The sequence below is a fragment of the Amblyomma americanum genome, chromosome 7 (genome assembly GCF_052857255.1).
Source record: "Amblyomma americanum isolate KBUSLIRL-KWMA chromosome 7, ASM5285725v1, whole genome shotgun sequence".
NCBI classification, from domain to species: Eukaryota; Metazoa; Arthropoda; class Arachnida; order Ixodida; family Ixodidae; genus Amblyomma; species Amblyomma americanum.
The window spans coordinates 75,314,252-75,340,217 of NC_135503.1; the positions used below are offsets into that span (position 1 = coordinate 75,314,252).

General features: G+C 47.3%; 1 protein-coding gene across 4 annotated transcripts in view; it reads right to left on the reverse strand.

Annotated features, from left to right (window-relative positions):
* Positions 1-296: 296 nt before the first annotated feature.
* The window catches only part of LOC144099317 (venom serine carboxypeptidase-like), a 33,399-nt gene continuing 7,729 nt past the window's right edge, over positions 297-25,966 (reverse strand). Inside the window, exons 2-7 of one of the 4 annotated variants that reach the window (XM_077632533.1) lie at positions 19,919-20,057; positions 18,701-18,812; positions 15,092-15,269; positions 6,763-7,104; positions 5,626-5,873; positions 297-2,606 (exon numbers count right to left, since the gene is read on the reverse strand). In XM_077632533.1, coding sequence (XP_077488659.1) covers positions 2,048-2,606; positions 5,626-5,873; positions 6,763-7,104; positions 15,092-15,269; positions 18,701-18,801 — 1,428 coding nt within the window. In that variant the 5' untranslated portion in view covers positions 18,802-18,812; positions 19,919-20,057 and the 3' untranslated portion in view covers positions 297-2,047. The remainder of the gene's footprint in view (positions 2,607-5,625; positions 5,874-6,762; positions 7,105-15,091; positions 15,270-18,700; positions 18,813-19,918; positions 20,058-25,966) is intronic. The other 3 variants (XM_077632535.1, XM_077632534.1, XM_077632532.1) reach the window with 3 other exon arrangements.

The window sequence follows — 25,966 nt, forward strand, 5'->3', positions numbered from 1 at the left end:
AATGTCCCGCGTACCTGCCGAAGCCGCTGTATTTCTCAAACAGACCCACCGGCGTGTTCACAAGACAGGAAAGAGCAAACAGAGAAGCGTAATTAGTTGCAAATTCGAAGAACTGCGAAAAGAATCACTAGAGCGCATGAAAATTGCGTGCGTAATTGGGAAAACTGACGAGTTGCCTTTATCTGTGATGCTGTACTCTTTGTGCTCTTAGACTTTTGTCTTGCTGTTTACCCTTGGTCGTTTTTTTTTTAGCAACGCCGAGATACCGGCGTTGTGTATATAGACGAGATGTATCAATCAATCAATCAATCCTTATTTCAGTTTGTACATGCAAACTGGGCATGGTGAGAAAAAAAGCAGTGGATGATACACCGCTTGACGGGCCTCACCACCCTTACAAGTCAGCACTTGGCACGAGGCAAAAACAGCCACTGCTAAAAAGTGAATACAAGTGCGCTTATGAAGAACAAGGTTTGACCAAAACATATCTAGTAATTGGCAGCAATAATTATTAGCAAAAGACAGTGAGGCTTACGACAGCCCGGATTTCTCCATTAGCATTCCCAAGTAAGGCTAGGGTTCTTCTTATTGGTTTCTTATTTACAAAAGAAAAAAATATATCGAGTTGTTTCTCTCATCTATCACCTTCCACCATATGTCGTAGCTATTACTATGCCCCAAAAGTGTCATTACAAAGCGAAACGCACCTAATGTTCTGCCATATGATAAACGTTTTTGAACAGCCCTTGGTATAGTCCTGCTCACTTGGATTAACTCATACTTCAACAACCGGGAATTAAGACCTCATAGCCAGGTCGCATAGAATAAAAACTATAAAACACATACAGGTGTGTTTGTTTACGAACATGAAGGTGGACCCTCATGTTGACAAACGTTCCCACTTGTACGTACCCTCCCGGGATTGACTACGCATGAATTCGCTCAGATCCGGGCCCGAATTTCAGGTCTGACGAAATGAAAATTGTACACTGTATTATAAACGTTTATAAATTATGGTGTTATGATTTTTACCAACAAGGCAATAAAAATTTTATCTGAAGCACTGTGGCCGGGTCGTATTATGTATATACTCCTACTATATTTGGGTAAACATTCGTCAAATACTAAAAAAAATCTCAGTTGTATAACTACTTCTTTATCAAACACACACAACAACACAGAACTGCAAATTTATACATCATTTTTCTCATGACTATATTGAGAAACAACCGCAGTACATTGTGTCGTCAAAGTTCGGTTATTCAATCCTGTTCGACTTATGCGTAATCTGAATTAGGCGGAGCCCAATAAAAAGAATGTGATGTGAAGATGATCAAATGTTACTTGCAATAAACAGGAAGTTGGAATTAAACAATTAAAAAAAACGAAATTAAGCAGTATACTGCACGTGCAGGTCAGACAACCGTTGGCAGTCTAAATTAAACATTTGTTGAACATAAACGCTTCTGAGTTTAACACTGCTTAAAAAAGGTTTCCTCTAGTATTTTACTGATTCAGTATTACAACCTTGTAAATTATTAGATGGAAAAATATTGAAATATAGTTATTCATTGCACATTATGTAGTATTCTTGGGTGGATGCAAATGAGCACTTACTCCCTTATTACAAATCTACTCAACCTTGGGGGATTCCCCTAAAACATTTGACCTTTAACAAAGTGCCGCCTCTACCAAACAGGCTATCCCGCCCACCTAAGTTATCACGCACTTAAAACAGGGGATTCTCTTAGTAATACGTGGATAGCGGGGGATAGGGGGGACTGTGGTTGTCATTGGTATTTAATACGTGCAGACACTTGACCACAGCGTCCTCGGTGTACGACGGAAGTTTACATGCACATCGTAACATAACGTGTCTAAAACTAAATGGGCGACGAATTAATTAGCGCGTTAAAAGGTCAACACTTCACACATCCCTATACACACCACAAGTGTCCAATTTTCAAGACAACGTGAGCGGTTTTTCCGCCCGTTTAGTAACAATCATTCGACCATGCAATAAGCAATTAATCACAAGCGACGCTGGTTAAGTAGGGGTCACGTTAGCGCGCACGAAGTCTTTGTACAGGTCGGCGACGGCCCGGCGATTGTCGAAGGACACGTAGTGGCCCGCATTCACGAGCAAAGCGTAGCTGAGGTTGCGAACCTGCAACTGGTAGCCACCACTTCTCCCGTGCCCGAAAAGTTTGTGTACGGCCTTCGCCTCGCTTTCGCGAACTCTCTGTCGCCACTCCAGTGAAGGGACCGGCAGGAAACGGTACATTGCGTCGGACGGGTAGACGACGTCCATGTTTCCTCCGTACAGGAGCACGCGATGGTGGTCCAGCACTGTTTGTACCATATCCGTGATGTCCTTGAAGGCGTCGTACGCGTACAGGCTGTGGGTGACGAAGCTACGCTGTCGCTCCGGAGTTGCGTTGACGCCGGCGTGTACGGCCCTCTTGAAGTCGTCCGCTGGCGACGTACTGCGATAGGCAGCGAACTCCGCAGGCTCCGTCGAACGGAGTGCAGACCCCCGGTGTTGGAACCCCGTGAGCTCCTGGAACAGGGAAGGGGTTCCCGTTTCGGTCCCGAAAAAGACCTCCCTGGGAAGTGAAGAAGAAAACAGCGTTACGCGGAAGATAAGCATCAAATAAGCACCAGAAGATAAGCATAAGAAGATAAGCATGTCTGATACGTTGTTTTTGTATCCTCGTTTGTTGCAAATGTCATATTTAGGGACTGTGGAGCACATCAAGCCGTGCTAGAGGCTTTTGTTCACGGGCCTCAGCATCTGAAACGTTGATGCTGGAATAAAACGAAATGAAATGAAAGGTCGAGCTTATGCAGCTTTTCACCCGCTGAAAGGGGGCAAAAAGTGACAGCCTTTCGACACCGTCTGGCACAGGTGCCGATAGCGACACTTAAAACTAAAACAGGGTGGTTAGCGGGCGGTCAAAAGAGCAAAGTCAAATTTGATTCGAGGTAATGAAATTAATATGTTGAAGGTAGTTAATCAATTTTTACTCATATGGCCTAGTCTATAAATATCAATCAGAAAAGGTGGAGTGCGTTAGACAAACTACCTATAATTAATTTATCGTAGCTGTGTCATCATTGTGTCTCTCCTATGCTTTTAACAAAATGCCTCGAAATCATAAATGTCTACGGCCATAGTTCATGTTTTGGACACCCTCGTAGCCTGGAACATCCCACCTAGGTGGGCGCTGACATGGCGTGCCCCCTTTCGCGCCACAGAAGTGATTATATACTTACCGCTGTGATTACTTTCTGTGGGAATGAAACGAAAGCATCGAGCGTGAGCGATAAGCTTTCAGGTCTTTGTGGTTGCTCGTGAACGTGTGTGAATGGATCACTCGTGGAGGCGCCACCGTATGTATTAGTACTTTCCTCTCTCTCTCTCCCTTCTTTCACAACCCTCCTTCGTTAGTTCACGCCACCATTCAGGCCCTCATCCGGAGTGAGGCAGTTGGCGCGCATTTCCTTTGCACTACTCCCGCCATCCTTATAGGAGTACAGTGCTATTGCAGGAATTTATGCGAAGTTAATGCAAATTTAAGATTCCCAGGTGGGTACAAGTTATTTCGGAGTCTTCTACAACGGCTCCTCATTCTCTCTTCCTTCTTTCATTCTCTCTTTCATTCCTTCCCATGATGGTGTGGCCGAGATGTCCAAAGAGAATGAGGCAACTACTGCGTCTTCCTTTTCCTCAAAATAAATTTTCATTATTTTAATTTCTTTCGCATTCTTCCGTTTGAAAAAAAAAAACGCTCAGAATGAATCTGTCTCAGCAGAGTTAGGGTGTTTCATCAAGCTAGTCAATTGCATTACTCTTAAGAAAAAAGCCTATTCTGCCTCTGCTCGACTGCAAAAATGCGGATGATTTCAATGCAGTAACATATGCAAGTTTGTTTTTAAATCCTTGGGCCATGTTGCAATTGGGTTAGTAGGCATAGTGCAGACCGCATTTCGGGTAGAGGTAGAGTCAGAAAACGAGTTTGTACTTTTAAAGCTGTTTGTCCTATTCGTTGCTATAAAAATATAATATATGCCACCTTTTACGAACTATTTTGAGCTCTTTCTTGACCTTTGACCCCAAAAAGCAAACAAGACTGTAACACGTTCAACGCACAAAGAGTGCGCCTCGTCTGGTCAGCAAAGAAATCTTTCAAACCTGTCGTGGCAGGAAATACAATGTGCTACCAGTGACCATGTTATGTCTCTCTTTTGCAAAGGCGGCAAGGATGTATCCAGGGGGGGGGGGGGGGGGGGGGGAGGGGGGGGGGGGGTGCAAGGGTGCCCGGCCACCCCCCAAAATCGCGCATAACCCCCCCCCCCCCCCGCAGTGTTCTTGTCAGGCATGGGCCCGCCCCTCCTGGGCTTCGTCCTATTCAACTGCCTCGGGCCCCTCCGAAAAAAATTTCTGGCTGCGTGCCTGAAAGGCGGTTCTTCAACAGCTATCTAAACCACTGCGCCAAAACAGGTCTATTTGACAGGACAGCCGACATTTATGGATTTGCGATATCTCGGGCGAGTTGAGACGCTGCAAGGAAATATTAAAAAAAAACTTAATACGATCACCGCGCCAATAAGTGCCTGCTCGCAAAACGACCTTCGTTTTTTCTAAGCCGCCGCGGTGGCTGAGTAGTTACGGCGCTCGGCTGCCGGCCCGAAAGACGCGGGTTCGGTCCCGGCCGCGGCGGTCGAATTTCGATGGGAGGCGAAATTCTAGAGGCCCGTGTACTGTGCGATGTCAGTGCACGTTAAAGAACCCCAGGTGGTCGAAATTTCCGGAGCCCTTCACTACGGCGTCTCTCATAGCCTGAGTCGCTTTGGGACGTTAAACCCCCTAAACCAAACCCTAAACCAAACCTTCGTTTTTCTGGACCCAGAAAAAGAAACCAGAATTTAAGCAGCTTCATGATAGCGCTAAAACGCTTTAGGTGCATGCTTCTTTCCAACCGTGCCGGGATTTCATTTTCGGCTATGTTTTGCACCACAACGGCAGATTTCGCACCCTAAGTCTAAAAACACGCAAATTCGTGCGCCAGAGAGAGTCGGGAGCCACATTTTTTTTTCTTGCGATGCCAGAACGTGGCAAAGCGCCTGACAAAGTCAGGCTTGATGGAAGCTTCTTAATTAGCTGTGAAAGCTGCGTAACAGCTACGTTCTGGTGGAACCCAGGTAGCTTCGCAAAATTGTTAGCATTTTGTCAGTCAATTGTATCGAGCAAGCCAGTGCATAAATTATGCAGTTTTTTCTCTTTTCGATTCGTGCCGTTATGCTTGTTCGCCCGATTCAATTTAAATATTACAGTGAGGAGAAACATTACAAGCGTTTGTTTATTTACATGACTGCTGCGTTAGTCAGTGTGATATAAAGGACGTGGCAGTTGAAAGACTGCTACATCAATCAATCAGTCAATCAATCTACCGATCGATCAGCCACCCACCCAATCAATCATTCAATCAATCAATCAATCAATCAATCAATCAACCAATCAATCAATCAATCAATCAATCAATCAATCACCGACTGTCGAGCAATATATCCCGTCGATGGAAGACCGCAGCGAGAAGTGAATGTATTAATGCTCCCTCTCACCTAAGCAGCAGCAGTGCCACGAGTATCTCTTGGTCCTCCACGGACTCTTTCATTTGGCCAAACTTCTCGTCCAGCAGTCGGCGCCCCTCGGTGTCGATGAGGCCGAGTTTGAGGAGGAATTTGGCCGGGTTCGCCGTCCTCAGAAGCGGCGCGATGAAGCCGGCGCCGCTCATGACTCCGGCCAACTTCATGCTCGTCCTCGTTCCCGTGATGTGGGTACCGGTGGGCATAGCCGAAGGCGTCCCGTGCTGCGAGGCCGACCGAGGACGTGATGTGAAGCAGACGGACGCCGAATATGCCCAGCTCGCAGTAAGCAATAATCGCCATAGTAAAAAAGTCCTTCAGGAACATCACCATAATGTATTCTGATAATCGCCGCAGCGGTGTCCTAGTCGTCTGAGCATCCACCTCTCATGCGGGAGTTGCGGGGTTGGATTCCCAGTGCCGAATGGTATATATACCCACCGGCTATACAATGGGTACAATTATAAGCTTTCCCCTGGTCTGGTGCTCGGCTCGCTTAGGGTAAAATGCTTGGGAAATGGGTCTTTGACCCCACCTTGAGAAGTTGAAAATGCATCGTTCTATGGTGCTCTTTGGCCATAGATAAAAATTCGTAATCATCATCATCGCATAATAAAAGATTTAAAAAGATTATAAATCTTTTATCGGCGCCGTCTGAAGGACTGGGCCCTTCTCGTTTTCGCGAAGCAGTGCAGAAAATTTAGGAAGCGGGATCTTTTCTGAGTGCACTGCATGTCTCTTTGATAAATGAATGACTTCCCAACTATTAGCTTCATTTCAAGGCTATGTCGTGCGTTCACTCGTCTTGCAGTTACTAAGCGCAGTTATTAAAAAAAACAAGTGTGTCAAAGCTGGCACTTCTGTTGTTTCGTGTTAATGAAATGGTGTGAAGATATTGCTAACCTTGAGTAAATATACGCAAAGATCACAACGCTAAGCCACCCCTTGCAATCCCGCTGCCGGTACGCCAAACGGAAGGCAAGGAAGATGCTTATTGATCAAAAATCAATTGCATCAATCGCGTCAGAACCACGGCCGGTATTCCAGCACTGTCCGGCCATCCGCCCTGCCTGCAAACATACTTGTTGAAAAGTTTAAACTGTGGCGGCTAACCCGAATACGATCCCCGGCGAAATAGAACTGGCGGCCCCGGAACTCCGGGAACAGCATCTCGAACTGGCGCAGGAACTCGTCCACGCCGTCGACGGCATCGTCCACGCTCTTGGCGAAAGGCCTGTCATCTTCTTCGTGCTCGGCGAAGCTGTAGCCGCTGCCCACGGGGTGGTCCAGGTAGAGGACGTGCGCAAAGGACTGCATGCAGCCGCCCGGGGCAGCTCTCAGTTGTCCCAGCGCATCTACGACCGCGGGGCCGTTGAAGAGGAGAGGCCCGAGCAACGAAGACACGCCGGGACCGCCGAAAGTCCACAGGATCAGGGGCGCCGTGTCGGGCTGGTGCTGCGCGGGAGCGAACGATGTGGCTGAACAGCATTCTTTCTGAGATTCAAGCAGCAACCTTTTGATTGTTAGGCTTAGTCCTAATGTGACGCGTTAGCATTCACAGAAACTGTTGCCCCTCAAACCCATTGGGATACGCAGGTTTAAGAGGCAGCCTAAGAGGCAGGCCTGAGTGCATGTGGATTTAATGCATACTCCAATTAAAGCACATGTTATGGTGAAAGCCTTTAATGGCTCATGCTCGCGTCCGTCCGTCCGTTACGCTCTTCAACTCGATAAGAAAAAAAACTCTATGCTCGATTGGATCCGTACCACCACCTTTCCGTTCCGCAGCCGAGCGTGCTAACAAATAGCTACTTCCTGCCAACGCATATGTAGTTCTTGTCTAGGACGCTGGAGAGTGCGGAAAGGCGTCGAATCAGACGGATGCCTCCCAAACCCCGTCCAGTGTCTCCAGCATTTAAGATTCACGAACGATTGTGTACTTAATTAAGATCTTAACCACACATCAGTGACACAAGCAGCAACACCGCGCTAAAGGCTTTCGCCTCCCTGCACTTTAGGTCAATAAAGTACCCCCCTGAATTTTTTTACGTCACTTGTTATAATTTTAAACCGAATAACGGCTCATACATCGTCCGGGCTATTACATTTTATGTAGCATGATTACATTTCATGATATGCAGAGTGCTCAATATTAGGCTTACCCGATTAAAAATAAACTTACGCCAGTAATGCATTACAACAGTTTTTAGTTTAGGTTATGCAATCAACCGGGCACAAAGCGAGTCTGTAATTGTTGCCTTCAGTTTCATCATTTAGCTCAAATTAATGAACGTTTTAGTCAGTGCGTTTGGCGTGCATTCTTTCATTGCAAGCTCACAGGCAGTAGCATTTGTACAGACCACTGCATGTGAAAGAATTGTCGTAGCACTTTTCTGTTCAGTGCTATCCGTCTTGAATTTCTGCCGTGGCTCCAGTAATTACGCGTGTAAAACCGCGATGAGTGACGCGAAACTATAATGCTTAGTGTGCCGTAGATGCTGCGTGCAGTGCTTCTTCGATTTCATGAACAGATATTGAAGTTGCTGTTTGTTGCTCTTCGCAGTTGACAGAGGAGACGTTTGGCGCCAGCCGTCTCTGTCTTCCGTGCTCGAATGCGCGCAATGGGTCGAGAATTTGGATTGACTGAAACACGTCCTCTCGCACGCAGGCGCGCTGCGAAAATTCTAATTAAAAACTCTGGAAATACGCCCACGTCTAAGCAGAAAATATAAACATGCATACCAAACAGTTGTGAAAAAAGCATTTTGGAACGATGAAGAGTTTATATGAACGCAAATTTTACATATAAGATTTCACTACAACAATGTATATACCCACAGATCATCCGTCCACAGGCTTGCATCTTTTTGCTATTAACGTGTAGGCTTAACGCCTCAGGCGCGAAGGAAACGAGACCACTGCTACGAGCCGACACCGGAACAGAACTGCCAGCCGTAGCTGCACGAGCCACGACCAGGTGCCGTCTTTATTCTCTTCGCAGGGTGGCGCGCGCTAGCCGGGTTGTCGGCGCCGCCCAAGAGAGGGTGCTACAGGGCCCTCCGCCTAGACTGGAAGTCTAAACGGACGGAGGACCGGCGATAGCACTCGAGCACTAGTTCAGGCGGCGCTGGGAGTCGTTCCAGGGCCGTCTCCATGTAAGCCGGTTTAAGGCGGTCTAGACTGACGGTCTCTTCGCGGCCGTTTTGGAGGATGGTGGCAGTTTTCGGGGTGCGGCGGAGAACGCGGAAAGGTCCGTCATAAGCTGGTGTGAGTGGAGCTCGGACAGCGTCGCGGCGCACAAAAACGTGGGTCGAAGTGGCCAGGTCGGGGTGTACGAAAATGGTATGGTGGCGGGACGGACGTGGGGGAGTAGGCCGGAGGTGTTTAACGCAGTCCAGAAAACGTTGGAGGAATTCTTGGGGCTGGGCTGGAAGCTGCTGGGATGTAAAGAAGTCGCTTGGAAGACGCAAATCACTTCCATACACGAGCTCTGCAGCTGAGCACTGTAAGTCTTCTCGGATGACGGCCCTTAGACCAAGCAGCGCAAGGGGCAAGCAGTCGACCCAGGAGGCGCAATTGAGGCGGGCAGTGAGGGCGGCCTTCAATTGGTGGTGAAGGCGTTCCACCATGCCGTTAGCACACGGGTGATATGCAGCGGTACGGCAATGCCTGGCGCCGAGAATATTATTAAGTGAAGCAAACAGGGAGGACTCAAACTGGCGTGCACGGTCGGTTGTCACAGTGCCAGGAAAACCAAATCGAGATACCCACGCAGAAATGAAGGCGCGTGAAACAGTCTCTGCGGTGATATCAGGAATGGGGACTGTCTCCGGCCAGCGAGTGAAGCGGTCGACTATGGTCAAGATATAGCGGTAGCCTCGAGAGATGGGTAGAGGGCCCACGATGTCGAGATGAACATGGTCGAAACGACGGCCAGGGGGTAGAAAGGCCTGGGAAAGTGTCTTGGTATGTCGACAGATCTTGGTCAACTGACAGGGTAGGCACCGGCGCGTCCAAGCACGCACATTAGCGTTGATTCCGGGCCAAACATAGCGCTGGGTGAGAAGGCGCTGAGTAGCCCGAATGCCTGGATGGCATATGTCATGGAGAGAATGGAAGATAGGGCGACGTAGTGAAGCTGGAACAAAAGGGCGAGGAAAGTCCGTTGAAACATCGCACCACAAGGGCTCAGGCGAGCAATGATGGGGCACAAGCCGTAATCGGAGAGAACGAGGGTTCGCTCGAAGAGCGGCGAGCTCATCGTCATTCTGCTGGGCAGAAGAGAATGCGGACCAGTCGACGGTGGAAGATGGAGCGTCTACCGCGACTATACGAGAGAGGGCGTCAGCGGTGGTATTGGCTGCACCTTTCACATGCCGGATGTCGGTAGTAAACTCCGAGATATAAGCGAGCTGACGGAGTTCACGTGACACGTACTTCGATGAGTTGGTCCGGAACACATATGCCAGCGGTTTATGATCGGTTAGCACGTGAAACTTGCATTCTTCTACAAAATGCCGAAAGTGCTGGATAGCGGAGTAGATGGCTAGGAGCTCTCGACCGAAGACGCTGTAGCGGGTCTCAGCAGGAAGTAGCTTCCGAGAGTAAAAAGACAATGGTGTCCACTCGGAGTTAATGTACTGCTGTAAGACGGCTTCGATGGCCACGCTGGAGGCATCCACCATCAATCTCGTAGGGGCGTCGTTGCGCGGATGGACTAGAAGCACGGCGTTAGCGACAGCTTGCTTCGCGGCAGTAAAGACGGCCTGGGCTTCTGATGACCAAGAGATTGCGGAGGACGGGCCAGCGGTTGACCGGAGGAGGTCGGTGAGCGGGCGAAGTAGCTCTGCACAGTGCGGGATAAAGCGGCGGGAGAAATTCACCAGCCCCAGGAATTGTCGCAGGAGGCGCAGGGTTGTGGGCAGGGGAAATTCTCGATGATCTGGACGTGGGACGCGAGAGGGCGGATACCCACTGAGGATATGTGATGACCCAAAAACTCGAGCTCAGAAGCACCGAAAACACACTTGGAGGCATTCACAACCAGGCCGTAGTGCTGTAGACGCTTGAACAAAGCACGTAGGTCTTGCTCATGATCATGAGGTACGCGAATACACTCGGTAGGCCCCGCGTGACCTCAGCCATGAACCGCTGGAAGGTTTGAGCCGAATTGCGTAGTCCTAAAGCCATCTGGACGTACTCAAACAAACCAAAGGGCGTCGTGATGGCGGTCTTAGGTATGTCGACGGGTTCAATGGGAATTTGGTGATACGCCTTAACCAGGTCAACTTTGCTAAAAATGGCGCAGCCGGCGAGGCTCGATGTCAAGTCCTGGATGTGGGGCAGCGGATAGCTGTCGTGGACAGTGTTGGCATTCAACGCCCGATAGTCGCCGCAGGGACGCCAGTCACCGGGATCACGTTTGCGCACTAGATGCAGCGGAGACGCCCACGCGCTGGACGACGGGCGAATAATGCCGAGCTCCAGCATGTGGTCAAACTCTCGTTTGGAGATTGCTAGACGGTCTCCAAACAAGCGGCGCGGTCGAGCAGCTGCGGGTGGACCCCGGGTGACGATGTGGTGTGTCACAGTATGTTTAGGCGCCTGAGTGAGGTTGCATGGCTTAGTGAGCTCCGGGAAATCCGCCAACACTTTTTCGAACTGAGAGGAAAGTATCAGCGTGCGAATGCCCATGGGAGCAAGGTCGGACGAGACTCCCGAGATGGAGAGATGAGTCAGACCGTCGGTAAGGCGACGATGCCGCACGCTGACGTCTTAGTCGAAGTAGGAGAGGAAGTCTGAGCCGATGATCGGGCGAACCACGTCTGCGATGACGAAGACCCATCGAAAAGTGCGGCGTAGGCCGAAGTCGAGGGTGAGAGATCGTAGCCCATACGTGGGTATAGACGAGGCGTTGGCAGCACGGAGCGACAGTCCTGATGGCTTGGAACGATCTGCCTTAGTCGGTGGAACCACGCTAATTTCCGCGCCCGTGTCGATAAGAAACCGGGTGCCGGAGAACTTGTCAGTGACCATGAACAGGCGGCTCGAATGACTGGGGGAGCCACACGCCGCCGTTAGTGATCCCGGCGGGCGTTTCCCGGCCACGAACAGGGCGGTGTACACTTCGTGGCCCGGTGGCGAAAACGCCTGTGGTACCAGCAGAGAGATGTAGGGCTGGGACTCCGAGCTTGACGTGAGCGCGAAAGAGTGCGATGATCAAGACGAGACGGACGGGTCTCCAGAGGTCGGCTCCGGAATGAGGCGACTGAGGCGGCAAGCTCCTCGAGACGGGCTTCAAGGCGCGAAATCGCTAGGTCTCTTGGCGGCAAAACAGCAGTGACGGACGGGGAGGTGGCCTCATGAACGTTATCGGCGAGCTCAGCCAGGCGGTCGAGGATGACTTCACCGGCCGCCGCAAGTACGAGGCGGATGGGCTGGGGAAGGCGTTGGAGGAAAAGCTCTCGAAGCAACGCGGAGGGGTTGGTGATGTCGCGCTCCCCGAGAAGCTGTTGCATGCGGCGCAGAAGCTGGGAGGGGCGCCAAGGTCTTCCCTGGTAAGGAGCTGCTGGAGGCAGGTGCGGTCTGACGGCATAAATCTCTCCAGCACCTTGGTTTTCAGGTGCTGATATGGTGTAGCACCCATGGGGGCGGAGAGAACGTCGGAGAGCTCACCGGAAACGTCAGGAGGCAGGCTTTAGGCAACATGGTAGTAGAGCGTCGTCTCCGACGTGATGCGGGCTAGGCAAAATTGCGCCTCAACCTGGTGGAACCAAACTTGCGGGTTCTGGGGCCAGAAAGGTGGAAGGCGAACCTGCAGCGACGAGACGTCCTGCGGACGCGAATCCTGCTGCGTGGATGTTGCGGGATCGGTCATGGCTCGTCCTAGGTCACCAATGTAGGCTTAACGCCTCAATAGTGAAAGAAACGAGACCACTGCTACGAACCGACACCAGAACAGAACTGCCAGCCGTGGCTGCACGAGCCTCGACCAGGTGCCGTCTTTATTCTCTTCGCAGGGTGGCGCGCGCTAGCCGGGTTGTCGGCACCGCCCAAGAGAGGGTGCTACAAACGTTTTTTCTAATAGCAAAAGCGCTCCCCATTGGATTTCTATGGCAGTCTTAACTGCTCCATGCGAGCGAAGAAAACATTTAAAATAAAGTTTTTGCTACACATCGGAAGAATGGACCTTCAGTATTTCTATAACAGCACTTTATAATTTTTCAATATTAAAAATTTTTGTCTAGAAATGTTGGACACGATACCAACTGCTGGGTTTGAAAAGTTGTTATTGACATTAGGTATTTAAGATATTGACAACAATAATATCCTCACTTTGTGTACGTTTGGCAGGATAATATACGGGCAAAAACAACCTTTGTCTAAACTCGTCATTTCTTTTTTATAAATTGTAGAGGACTTAATACGACGATCGGGGATATTTGTACCCGAATTGCGCATTGCTTTATGTATTATAACGCCGAGCCGGCAGTGCATTATTATCTGGAAACTATTGTCATGTGCCAGAATGCGCCTAACCGTCAACATTCCAAATATCATAATAAACGGATGAATGGAGAGGGTGCATTCATTACAGAATAAATAGATGAGAGAAATGGTGAATGGTCTGAGGTTTAACGTAAGCTGAAGATTACGGAAGCATTTATATAAACTCATACTTGTAAATGTTCGCCTATGGATCGTAAATGTGGCCTACGGATCGTGAAGAATGCGAGGTCATTGTGGTAACAATTGATGACCGTATACGGCGAAGATTCTCTCAAAGGAGAGAGCTAGACTTGCTGATAATCAGAACCACACGACATAATTGCCAGATCATGGATCAAGTAACGAGAGAGCGACAGGACATACGAGTCGACGTCTACCCCACGTCCTGTCGGTCTGGTTCCGTGGTTGATGTATTTCTTTTTTTTTGCGCCAGTAATTACGTCGTGTAAATATTCAGCCCCTAGCTGGAATTTTTTCTCCGCAATATGCTTAACCTCAAAAAACAGAATAAAACTTTGCCCTTTTTCGCTCATCTAAACAAAACTGATGTCGATCTGTTGCAGACGGAAGCATACTATAAGGTAAGTACACGGGCGTCGCAGTGGCAGCTGATGCGACCAGGTGGCGCCACCGTAGACGAGCGGACGAGGGCCCTCCGCATTATTGAGCATCGGACTCACCGCTGATCCTCGCTAAGCTTTCAGGTATTCCTTGAAGTCGTTTAGGGGAAGGCCCTCTGAACCGTCTTTCCTGCGCAGTCAGTCCCTCGTTGGCTGTTGGATGGGCTTCGATAGATTGGCAAGACTATCTTATCTTTGAATAGTTGGCGACGTTAAGCTCTCTTGCAAGCAAGTTATGTTGCCTCGATCTGCTATGCACCCTCGATTCTTTCACCACGCAACAGAGGGAGTGGCAGAAACTTATCTGAAAGTTGGCCATATCAACAGCTGTTTCTTTGAAAATTATTGGGGCTCTTTTTGCGTAAACTGAACAATGAAATCATCATAATCATCATCATGAATACGCAGTCTACTGTAGGGCAAAGGCCTCTTCCGTGTCTTTCCAATTAATCCCGTCCTTTGCCTGCTGCGCCCACCGTATCCCCGCAAACTTCTTAATTTGAACCCCCTACATAACTTTATGCCATCCCCTACAACGCACTGTATCGTCCTCACTTGCATTTTCAGCCCTTTAGTTCGCAACAAATCGGTGAATCAAGTTATTAAGCACTGAGTTACATGATTTCATTCATGCAAAAACTACTTTTCTAGCGCTTGAACTTCAAATATAACGACAATAATGTTTTGACTACAGCACATTGTTTCGAAACTTATCATCGTTCACAAATTTCACCTTTCGTTCCCGTCTTCAGTTTTGCATTGCCAACACCTGAACGATCGTTTATGATAGGTTTCTTTTTGTTTTTCAGTAAGGAGCCTTCACACAATTCCTGTGGTGAATATCGCTGCCTTCATAAAACCGTTTCCCTAAAGAAATAAAAACAAACAAACGATTTAGTCAATTTCCGAATGACTGATCGGCCCCGTAGTTAGAACATGAGCTTATCTGTTTTTTTTTTGTTGTGCCGGGTGGCGAATTCATGATCAAACATGGCGAGAAGTACATATATTTCTCTTGGAGCTAGTTAATCGCAAACAGCGGTGCCATTTTCGCTGTGAAGATCATTAGAGTTGCATGCATGTACCAATTTCTCTCCTTGTTTTAAGTCCTATAGATACTTATCTGGCACAAAAACCGGCGATCGGCTCCAGCACTGCCCGTGCTCGACGCCCGAACAATGAGTCAACTCAAGCTTATGCTACGTGCAAAAGTTCACTGGCATGAGTGCACCTCTAGAAAATAAAACCGCACTCCCTTCCCCACTGTGCCAGGCAGCGAGCGTTCGTCGTTGTGCCAGGTCGAAGACGCATACCTTCGCCTTTGTCAGGAGAAAGAAAAGATGGCTGCCGTAGCCCTTGTCGACCGTGACGTAGCCCGAGTGCGCTTCGACGCCGTACTCTTCGAAGAGAGTGACCCTACTCAGGCGCCGCGCCTGCTCCGTGCCGTTGCTCTCCAGAAGCGGTGTCAAGAACAGGGGTTCATCGAGCTTCCTGCACAAGAAGAGCAAGTTGGAGAAAAGGAAGAGAAAATGAATCTCCATAAGCATTCAACTGTTGACGACACTGAGCGAAGCCGTACATGTGGACAGGAATACCCGCTCTAAGACCAGCGTTTAGCGGAAAAGAATTCCTGCATAGTAGAAGGACTTGTCGGGCGCCCACGACAGCATAATATTGGTTCACTTCTGGTTTGAACTTTGAACAGTCTTTTTGTGCCTTGTGAAATAGCTGAGCTTGTTTTGCTTGTTAAGGATCGCAACTGAATGGCAAGAGCCCAATCTTCCGTCAGAAAGCGATACTCTCTAGAGAAAGGAGTCTGGCACTACTACTTCCTCACATCTTTTTGATAAAGAATGAAAAAGAATGGCATTTTATTTTGGCCCCTTTTACGTCAAGAAACCTGTATACTTGTCAGTGTGCATTATGTTCACTTATAAGTAATTTACGACAACGACAGCGCTCGTTCTATTTCTCAGCATCGTGGGCAAGTTTTAAAACTCTGTTCTTCATGGAAGTCGGCAGTGATTAAAGAAACATCCGCCGATACCGCTGTTACTGCGATGGAGCCACTCGTCTGCAAGAATGCCAAAAGCAAGATTTAAAGCGGAATTCTTCATTTCACTTGCTGGTTTTTGCCTCCTGTACAATTTGTTTCAGGCAGGCTCCTTCAGAAAAAAAAAATGCAGTTGTTTGCGAGAGATATGTTTAATGTGCATGCGCCGAAAACTTTTCACCCTGTGATGAAGGAGCGGTGTATGCGTAGAAATGATGAGCTTCGTGACAATACGTACATGCTTGACTTGCCTTACCTGTCTTCAATGTCTTCCTGCCTTCTTGACTACAATATACAGGCTCTTTAAGCCTGTTAAAGAGACTTTTAAGACTCTCGAGGAGGTATGCGCGCATCGAGAGGATAAAGGCCCCCAGACTTTGCCCCAGCGTGAAAGACGACGACAAAGATGAAGAAATTTAACTCACAGAAAAACCTTATTATTACTCCTTTCTTCCCCTCTAAAAAAGGCTCCTGTTTCCTGCAGTTCACCACCCGTGTCTTGTCCACTCCCGCGCAGTGGGTGTGTGCCAACTTTATTTGAGGGCAGCCAACCAAAATCTCTGGTTATCAATCGGTTCTTTACCGAACGAAAAAACAAAAACGCAATGTGGGGTGGTGACGAATAAGGGGCAACGTGAGTGGCTGGCTAGCCCAAGTGCCCACCGCACCAAGAGGTACCTAAACATGCAGTTTCTTTCCTTGATAGCGCCAGAGAAGCAGTACAGTTATCAGCTTGTTTTTTGTCCCAAGATGATTCCAAAATCTCTCTACTTAGCTGTGCGCTTCCCTTTGCACAGATCAGTGTGGCGTTAAACTGTGTCTGAAATATCCGGCATTTTTCGCAATGTTCAGCTAGGTGGCCAGCCGCCCCTATAGTCTTGCACTGCATCGCGGTGCTTTCGAAACCTATCGTTCAGGCACCTGCCACTAATTTAGACCACGCAGCAATTTCTGCACGAGAGTGGAACATCGTAACAACTCCTATTTTCCATGCTGTTGCTTGTGTTTCTTTATATGTGTCTCATTCTGCAGTAAAGAACTAGTTGATGTCCTGCGGTTCTCTTATGGGCTATATAACTTCTATGTCTGCGTTCTTGACGCTGGTGCAAAGTTCCAAAAAGCGAATAACGAACTCACCTAACTTTCGGCATTACTATACTATAGGAGAAAGGCGCCGAGTTTGGTGAAACCCGATGCGACGTTGTGCGCCGTTATATTGCCCATAGCGTTTATACATGCGAACGCATTACTAGTCCCATTAAGAGAAAGGCCAGCGGCGTGTGAGTGTGCGTTACTCGAGATGGTATAGAAAACCCCAGCGATTGCAAGAAAAATAGCATCACGTCATCGAGCGGCCGTATGATGCACACAGCAAGCCGAGATCCCCCACTGCAGGCAATCCTATACATGCCGTTAGTCTATATATAGTATCCACTGGCCGACCTCCTTGTGGCACCAGTTTTCACGACATTCGTACCAAAATTGGGACGGAACCATTTGCTGTATAGCATTTCGGGTGGTGTCATACGATTTCTCGTTGCATATAGTTCACATGTGACAGTCAAATTGGAGGTTAGTTTGCGAAAGAGTTTCGAACGAAGGACTGTCATAGCGAAAAATTGTACAGGGACACTTAAAACTGGTTACGTGTGCGAATGAATTACTGTCCCAGGGTGCATTGTTTACCCGTAATTATCCGCAATTTCATCGTCGATACCTTTCTTGTGCAGTTATAGTCTGGCGGCGACGGCCGCGGCTGTCAAGAGCTACTGCGCCACCAAAGGGGGAGGAGAGTCAGAAAGATGTAAGAGGAAAAAAAGCTCAGCTAAAGGGAAGGCAAGAAAAATTAGAAACAGCACAGCACACGGACGCCTTAGCGTTTTTCCTCCATAAAAACGGTGGCTGCGTTCTTATGGCTGAAAAACACTAAGGCGCCCGTATGCTGTGCGATGTCAGTGCACGTTAAAGATCCCCAGGTGGTCGAAATTATTCCGAAGCCCTCCACTACGGCACCTCTTTCTTCCTTTCTTCTTTCACTCCCTCCTTTATCCCTTCCCTTACGGCGCGGTTCAGGTGTCCAACGATATATGAGACAGATACTGCGCCATTTCCTTTCCCCCAAGACCAATTATTATTATTATTATTATTATTATTATTATTATTATTATTATTATTATTATTATTATTATTATTATTATTATTATTATTATTATTATTATTATTATTATTAATATTATTATTAATATTATTATTATTATTATTGTTATTAAGTAATAACCATAGAGAGAGACAAGGAAAAATGGAAGAAGGAAGTGAGAGAAGACAGGAAGAAAAAATAAACCATTGTAAAAAAAATAGAGGGAAGTTAGCTCAAGCCCCGTCCCTCGGCTGAGCGTCGCCAGCACCTGGTAGTAGCAGCACATGCTCAATTTCTGACCGCTCGCGGTATGACAAGAGGAGGTTGGAAACCTCCTAGGCTTTAAGAAGCCAATTTTTTGTTGTTAAATGAACTACAGCCGAGAAATAAGCGACCCACAGTCAAGAAGATACGTACACAAGGCATGTCAGCATTGTGTGTGTGTGTTCTTTACTGTGCGGCGTTTATTTGTCGGTTGTATTTCTCTTGCATCATGAACTACCAACTAGCTCAGAAACAAATCGTTCTACTTAATAGTTCCGGTGTCTCACATGGAGACTGAAAAATATTCTTTGCATTAGGAGATTCTACTCGCGGCATCCCTGCGCAATCAACAAGTTTCGCTACTTTGATAAAAGTTTTGTTTTCCTTTCAAGCAAGCTCCGTTCGTTCTACGTTACATCAATGAAAGGAGTTCGTGTACAGGAAAGCAGGCGCTGCATCCTTACATACCGGCTTTCCTCCTCGGTGAGCGAGTCCTTTCGACGCGTCACGTGGCGTGTTGTGAACAGCACCGTCCAGACGACAAACAGAAGCAGGAATATGGTGTTCATCTCACTAAGGGCTGTAGAGACGAGAAGTGTAAGAACAAAGCAGAACAGTGAGACGAAAAAAAAAATCACGAAGATTTATGCAGGAGGAAGCAGCCAAGATATTGAGAGGGGGGGGGGGGGGGGGGAAGGAAGCGAAATGGAGGTTTTCAGAGCTGCGCGGCACAGTACGGCTTGTCACAATATTCTAATAGGCTTAGTTTGTTGATGAACAATGTTATTGCTAAAATAATACGAAGGGTTCAGAATGATGAGAGGAAATAAGCCGAACGATTTTTCTGGCGCTACTAGTGCTTAGATTTTTAACATCATATTATTACAACGGTAGACGTGCGGGCTAGTTGGTGGTTCATACTTCTTTTAAACAGCCCAAAACACGCGGACGCTGAAGGGTGTGTCCCTTCTGCGTCCGCGTCTTTTGGGTTGTTTAAAGGACCCATTATTACCGTGTGGCGCACATAGATCGTTTTTATGTGTGTTTTGCGCTCTTAATCAAGCATCTCGCTCACCCACCGTCCCATCTCGCGCTTTACTACAAATTTTTTCAGGGCACAATGGATGGATCCGGGCAGTCCATCGCATTTAGTTAGCCGAGTTCATGCACTCGTATTGCCAACCAGTTCTGCGTACAAAAAACATAAAACACTTTGAGTCATTATCATGGTAACGCACTTTGCAAAAGTGTTCTGCTCGCGCCTCAGCCTAGCTGTATTCCTCTTTCAAAGACTGATCGTCATCTTTAGAGGGCTTTAATAAAAAGAGGTGTGAAGAGAATGCTTACAGCATGTGCCTTCTTAAATCTTACTTTGTTTTACGACGAGAGATAGAGTCTGACACCAAGCGCTAGGGCTCGGCGTTTTTAATTTGCACGATAATAGCGTGTCGCTAGTGCTTTATTTCCTCAGCACAACTTTCATGATACGTTAACCCAGGAGAGTAAATTCAATCAGCATACATTAGTGAAGAACACATGCGGAACATAGCAGTGCTGAAGGAGTTCAATCAACCGACCGCGTGGCAAATCAGGCGACGACATCATTCCAGTACGGCCCTTTCAGAGCTCTGCAAACTTCGGCGAACAAAGACGTCTGGCGCGAGGGAGCCGGGGCTTCAAACTTACTTGTTCTGCATCACTGACGAAGCGCGTTCAGTCTTCTTAATGCCATGGTGAGCGGAGCAACCATCCGTCGAAAAGGCTTCCGCGTACGCTTCCAGCCTGTTAATTGAAACCTGTTCTCTTGTTCATTATGCCGGGAGAACTGCGAAAACAAGAAGACAAAGATAGGAATGATTAGAGCGAAGGAAAATAACACTGGGGATATCAGCCGCTCATCGGATTCACAAACAAAGAAAAAGGCACGATTCTTCGCAGCGTGCGGGAGGTACAGGCGTTTAGAAGCCTCGGAGAACAATACATTCCGGAGATTACTCTCCACAGATGGCGCTTGCTTGCGGTGCCCTGAGCCTGAAGACAAGAAAAGGCCGCTGAACAGCCCAGCTGCTGGCATGCGTGCCGTCTGAAGACTTTGACACTAACTTAATAGTATAACATACCTCTGCGAGGAACACCCCGAGAGTATGTATTCCCGTAGTTTGAGAGAGCGGATCAAGGTTGTGCGAAGTAGGGCCGAAAGGGGCTTAAATTTTTATTACGTTAAATCTCTAACGATAGATTTATGGAATCAGCCGTTGTACAAGTGCAGTTCCCTTCGTTGATGTAACACCAACTACGCCTTAATGTCTGCTTCATAATGTCCTAACGCTGGCATTACTTCGACAGTTGCGTGCGATACATGTTCACGGTAAATGTGGCGCCGGTGGCGTTCGTCTGTGACGGTGGCGAGTGAGGAGTAGCAGGGGAGAGAAGAATCGGGTTACAAGTGAGGAAGACAGCGGCGCTGTACTTTCATCGTGATGATGTCGCTTTCTGCTTGCTTTTGGGGGCAATGTGAAGTCGTGCTAGTTGACCGATGAGGCTAAATTTACGAAGTTCGGTTGACTACCTGAGTGCTCGGTTGACCTCACTTGGAGAGATCACGAAGTGGCCATAGAAGCAAACTGACAAGGAAATATGCGTAAATGTGTCACTGCTATTTACTGCATGGCTGGTGGCTAATAAAAATATGTTTCAGCGAAATTTGTCTCTTCCGAGACTTAAATGTAACTGCAATCTTGGCCAAAAGTCACCAGGCTACATGGTTTGCTTCTCTCTAATATAGTGGAGCCCCTAGGGCTTCCCTAAAAACCAAAAAGGTATTGGAAGGTGAGGGAAAGGGCTCTCCTTAGCACGCAGTGATTTATAGCTTGATGGGTGCGATAACGGTTCCGCTATACAAGTGAGAAGCAAACCGGGCAGCCTGGTTACATTTGGCAAAGACGGTACACATTTTGCCTTTAACCTTAAATATTGCAAAATATGACAGAAAGGAGGAAAAGAAAGAACGATAACTTGTTAGGCCGACGCTCATCAACGAGTTATCCGTAAGAGTGAATGTAGAAGAATTCGCGACATCACTGCAGAACAGATATTCGGCTTTATCTGAGGACGGCGACATTGGTGTTCGAGCAATTAACTATAATGTCACAGCTATCAGTACGGAGTGCACCGTAGAAGTAGGCGGTAGGTTGGTAAGACAGGATACCGGCAAGCTATCTCAGGAGACTAAAGATCTGATTAAGAAACACCAGAGCATGAAAGCCTATAACCGCACAGACAGAATAGAACTGGCAGAGCTTTAGAAGATATAGAAGAAATAAGCGTATGGTAGCCGACATAAAGAAGTTAAATGTGGAGAGAATCGAGCATGCTCTAAAGAAAGAAGGTAGTCTAAAAGCGGTGAAGAGGAAACTAGGCATAGGTAAAAGCCATATATATGCTTTAAGAGACAAAGAGGCATTGTCATTATCAATATAGATAAGGTAGTTAAAGTAGTCAAAGAGTTTTACATAGATATATAAAATAGCCAATGTAATTAGGGCGTTGATGAGAGTGGCAGTAGCGCACAACAAAGGGACATCTCACCAGCAACGAACTACGAAGTAAGCTAAAGAAAGCCTTAGGAGCAATGCAAAGGGAAAAAGCAGCTGTTGAGGACCACGTAACAGCATATCTGTTGAAGGACGCAGAAAGACTAGCCACCCTGCGCGCGCAATGCCTGATGACCTCGGGCGTACTGGAAGCATGGAAGAACGCTGACATCGCGTTAGTCCATAATTAGGAAGCCGTCAAGGAATTGAAAAATGACAGACCGATCAGCTTACTCACCGTTGCGACGAAGTATTTACAAAAGTAATCGTTAGTAGAATCAGGACAACCATATACTATATAAATAGACTATATTCACACTATCAATCAGGTGATGGAGAAATGCGCAGAATATAACCAACCGGTATATATAGCCTTCATTGATTACGAAAAAGCATTCGACGCAGTGGGAACCTCAGCAGTCATACAGGCATTGCGTAATCAGGGTGTAGAAGTTCCTTATGTCAAAAATATTTGAAGATATCTATAACGGCTGCGCAGGCACCATAGTCCTCCAAAGTCAGCAATAAAATTACAATAAGGAAATGCGTGAGGCAGCGAGACACATTCTCTCCCACGCCTTTCACCGCCTGTTTGCAAGAGGTATTCAAAGACCTGAATTAGGAACAGTTGGGAATAAGAGTTAACAGAGAATACCTTATTAATCTACGATTCGCTGATGACATTGCCTTGTTACTTCACTAATAGAATGTACTGCGAAGCATGATCAATGAATTAGACAGCAGAGCAGAACGGTTGGTACGAAAATATTATGCAGAAAACCAAAGTAATGTTCAACAGTCTCGGAATGGAACAGCAGCTTACAATTACTTGCGAGGTGCTGGAAGTGGTAAGGGCATACGTATGCTTAGGGCAGGTAGTGACTGTAGATCTGGGTGACTAGAGTGAAATACCTAAGAATAAGAATGGCCTTGAGAGCATTTGCCAGGTTCTCTCGGATCGTAAATATCAGTTTACCAATATCCCTCAATAGATGTATTTAAAACTTGTATATTAACGGTGCTAACCTATGAGGCGGAAACATGGAGGCTAATGAAAGGGTTCAACTTTAACTAGAGACAACGCAGTGAGCTATGGAAAGGAAAATAATAGGTGCAATATTAAGAGACATGCAGGGTCAGTGAACAAACGCGGGTTAATGACATCTTAGTCGAAACCAAGCAGAAGTTATGTGCTTGGGCAGGACATGTAATGCAAAAGCACGGTATCTGATGGTCGTCAAGCGTAACGGACTGAGTTCCAAGAGAAGGCAAGCGTAGCAGGGGGCGGCTGAAAGTTGGGTGGGTGGATGAGATTAGGAAGTTTGCGAGGATAGGGTGGCCGCAACTGACACAGGACAGGGTTAATTGCAGCGATATGAGAGAGGCCTTGCGCTGGGCATAGTCAGACTGAGGATGATGACCTTAAAATTTCGCTTGTTACATTTGACACATTATTATAATAAAACTAGAAGAAATAGAAGGCTAAAATTTTAGAGCTTTATTGGCACAAACACGCAAAGTTACTGAATCAAAATGGCGCATATCAACGCAGTATACGCCATTCTAGAAGCGAGATAGTCTTTCAAAGCCAAAAAACAGTTATGGTACCGAAAAAAATGTAACAATAAAAATGTCCATGACTTCAAAATCGTTATTCTAGTTCAGTATAAAACAAACACAAAATTACTGGTGGGAAAACAGGTGTTAAATCCTGAAATACATGGGTATGTTTGGGCCCACCTAAGGCCCAGTACACGGATGGCTTCTTCACCCCGTAGGACTGCTGTATTACAGTGAAGAGAAGAGCTTCTCTCGAAAACAAACTTTCGATCATTTTTCCTTTTTTTTTCATCTTGGGCAATTGAGTTTTTGAGTGTGAAATTTCTGCGTCCCCTATTTCGGTGCAGTTGTGAGTAGTACTGACGCCCACTGATCTCGTTTTTGAAGCTTAATGCATTTAATTCCACTACGACAGCTCATTGTCTTTACGTTCGAATGCTTAGCACAAACACGAGTTCCCAAGTTCAATTCAGGCCCAGTGCCCGCTTTTCAAAGGAGGTGCAATGGAAGAATGCTGGTGTACTCATAATGCGCCGAGGCTATATAATTTTCTTTTTTCGTGTTATTTTTTCAAAGAGGCCTGTACGCGGTTCTGTCAATTTGTTGTTCATTCCAGGAGGCGACCTAGAAATCATTGTAGACAAGCTACTCCTACGATGTTCGACATTGCCGTAGGTGTGTTAGAGGCCTCATATCTGGAAAATTTGTGGTCACCTTTAAATTGAGCACAACCGAGAGCGACGGCTATTTTGTTTCCGAACATGAGGGTGCGAGTTCACCTCTCTTGAAGCATTTTCTCGTTTTCCTGCCGGCCTAACCTACGGTTCTCACCACCTCGTCAGAATATTTCGGCAAATACTAGATATATATACCTCCAGGCGTACGAACTGAAAATCCCTTTATCGATCAAGGTATTGACTGCAATATATTTTTGCCCGCCTACGCTGCATCTGTGCAACAAAAAATTTAGTAGTTCAAAGACTGAGACCTTTTCGACTGCCTCGGGTCATTAGTTAACCAGCGGGAACTAAGCCGAGACATGTTATTACCTATTCAGTGCTCCGAAATGGACTTTATTTTTACATTGCTAGGTGCACGGGAGCACGCTGCTCATGCTAATGCGATGCATCAATATGGGCTGGTTAAGTCCTGCAGGTGATGCAGGTGCCACTTGTAACAACTATGGGTGCATATGTGTAACACGTGTGTTGGACCTCGCGTTTATCAAAATGCTAATGCCACAGCGGGCAATCGAGCCCCAAACTGCTCAACAGCAGTCTGTAACGGTTGTTTAGACATTCCGGTGAGGCAAAAAGTGAGCGAAGAAAGAAAAAAGAAAGGAGAAAAGAATCAAGCGCTCCATGTTTTACTTTTCACTCGAATCAATCCATCCCTGTGCTGTCTTTTCCTATCTCCTTCACGCCGTGTAGTGCTGTCCGAGCGCCCTTGAAAGTCGATAAATATTAATAGCAGCAAGATTTGATCCGAGCAGAGGTGTTTGGTTTCGCACGCACCTTAAGGCTAGCAAGAGGTTTCTAAGCCCCTAGTTTGCGCGCTTAAGCCTCCTGGCACTCAGGAGAGGTTTTCGTGACCGCGTAACACAGAAGGTGCTGCGCTGCCGCAAAAGTGAAGAAAAAAATGCGTTTCCGGGCTTGTAGCACATGGGCTGGAACCATTTCTCGAGAGCCAACCTTCTTACGAGCTTTGGTGCAAGAGCCTCGTGGAGATATAGCCTGCCTCCTGTTGATTCTGTTGCCAGCGCATTTTGTGGCACTGCCGTTTTCCGCGACGCAAAAAAAGACCAACCTAGGTTTGCTTCCGCAGTGAGGACTGTACTATAAGCAACCTATGAAACGCGAATAAGGCAGCTAAACAGGAACAGCAATTAAACCGGAGCAAGCTTAACAGCATAAAAATCAAGAAAAAAGCGGCTTTTCCCCGCTAAAAACCCCCTTCCAGCCAATGACGTCGGCCGGTTAACATCAACTTGATAGTGTGACAATGCAGGGAGTGGCGTGACAAAGCAGGGAGGCAACTATCCCCGACAATGCAGGGTGGAGGCTATCCCTTTAATCTTCCACTACCTGCATTGTCACACCAGCAGGTTATGAGAATCGACAGACGCCATTGGCTGGAAGGGGAGCCTTCGACGGGGAAGAGCCGCTTTTTTCTTGACTTCTGTCCGAGTTTAGAGCAGGCTAGTGGCATTTCGTATAGGCGCGAACACTGACGTTCAGAACTGTTAATGAAGCTCGCTTGTATTTCCTCTCCATGAGCTAATATGTTCGCGTTTCATTTGTTGCTGATAGTAAAGATAAGTTCCTCATGTGTTGCCCTCGTGTTATCGTGATCGCCCTCAGGGCGTCAGTAAAACAAAAGCAGGAGCAAAAGATAACAGCACAGACGGTAGCACTGCGTCCATGACCACCGTGCTGCGCTGTAGTGCGCTCCAAATGACTTATCGCTAAGCGTATGTGTGCACAGAGAGCAAAACAGAGAGGGGGAGGAGGGAAGGGGGTGCAAAGTTTTGTCCCATACTATCCACCCCCCCGCCAGAAGATGATGAAGCGCTTCGCCCCCA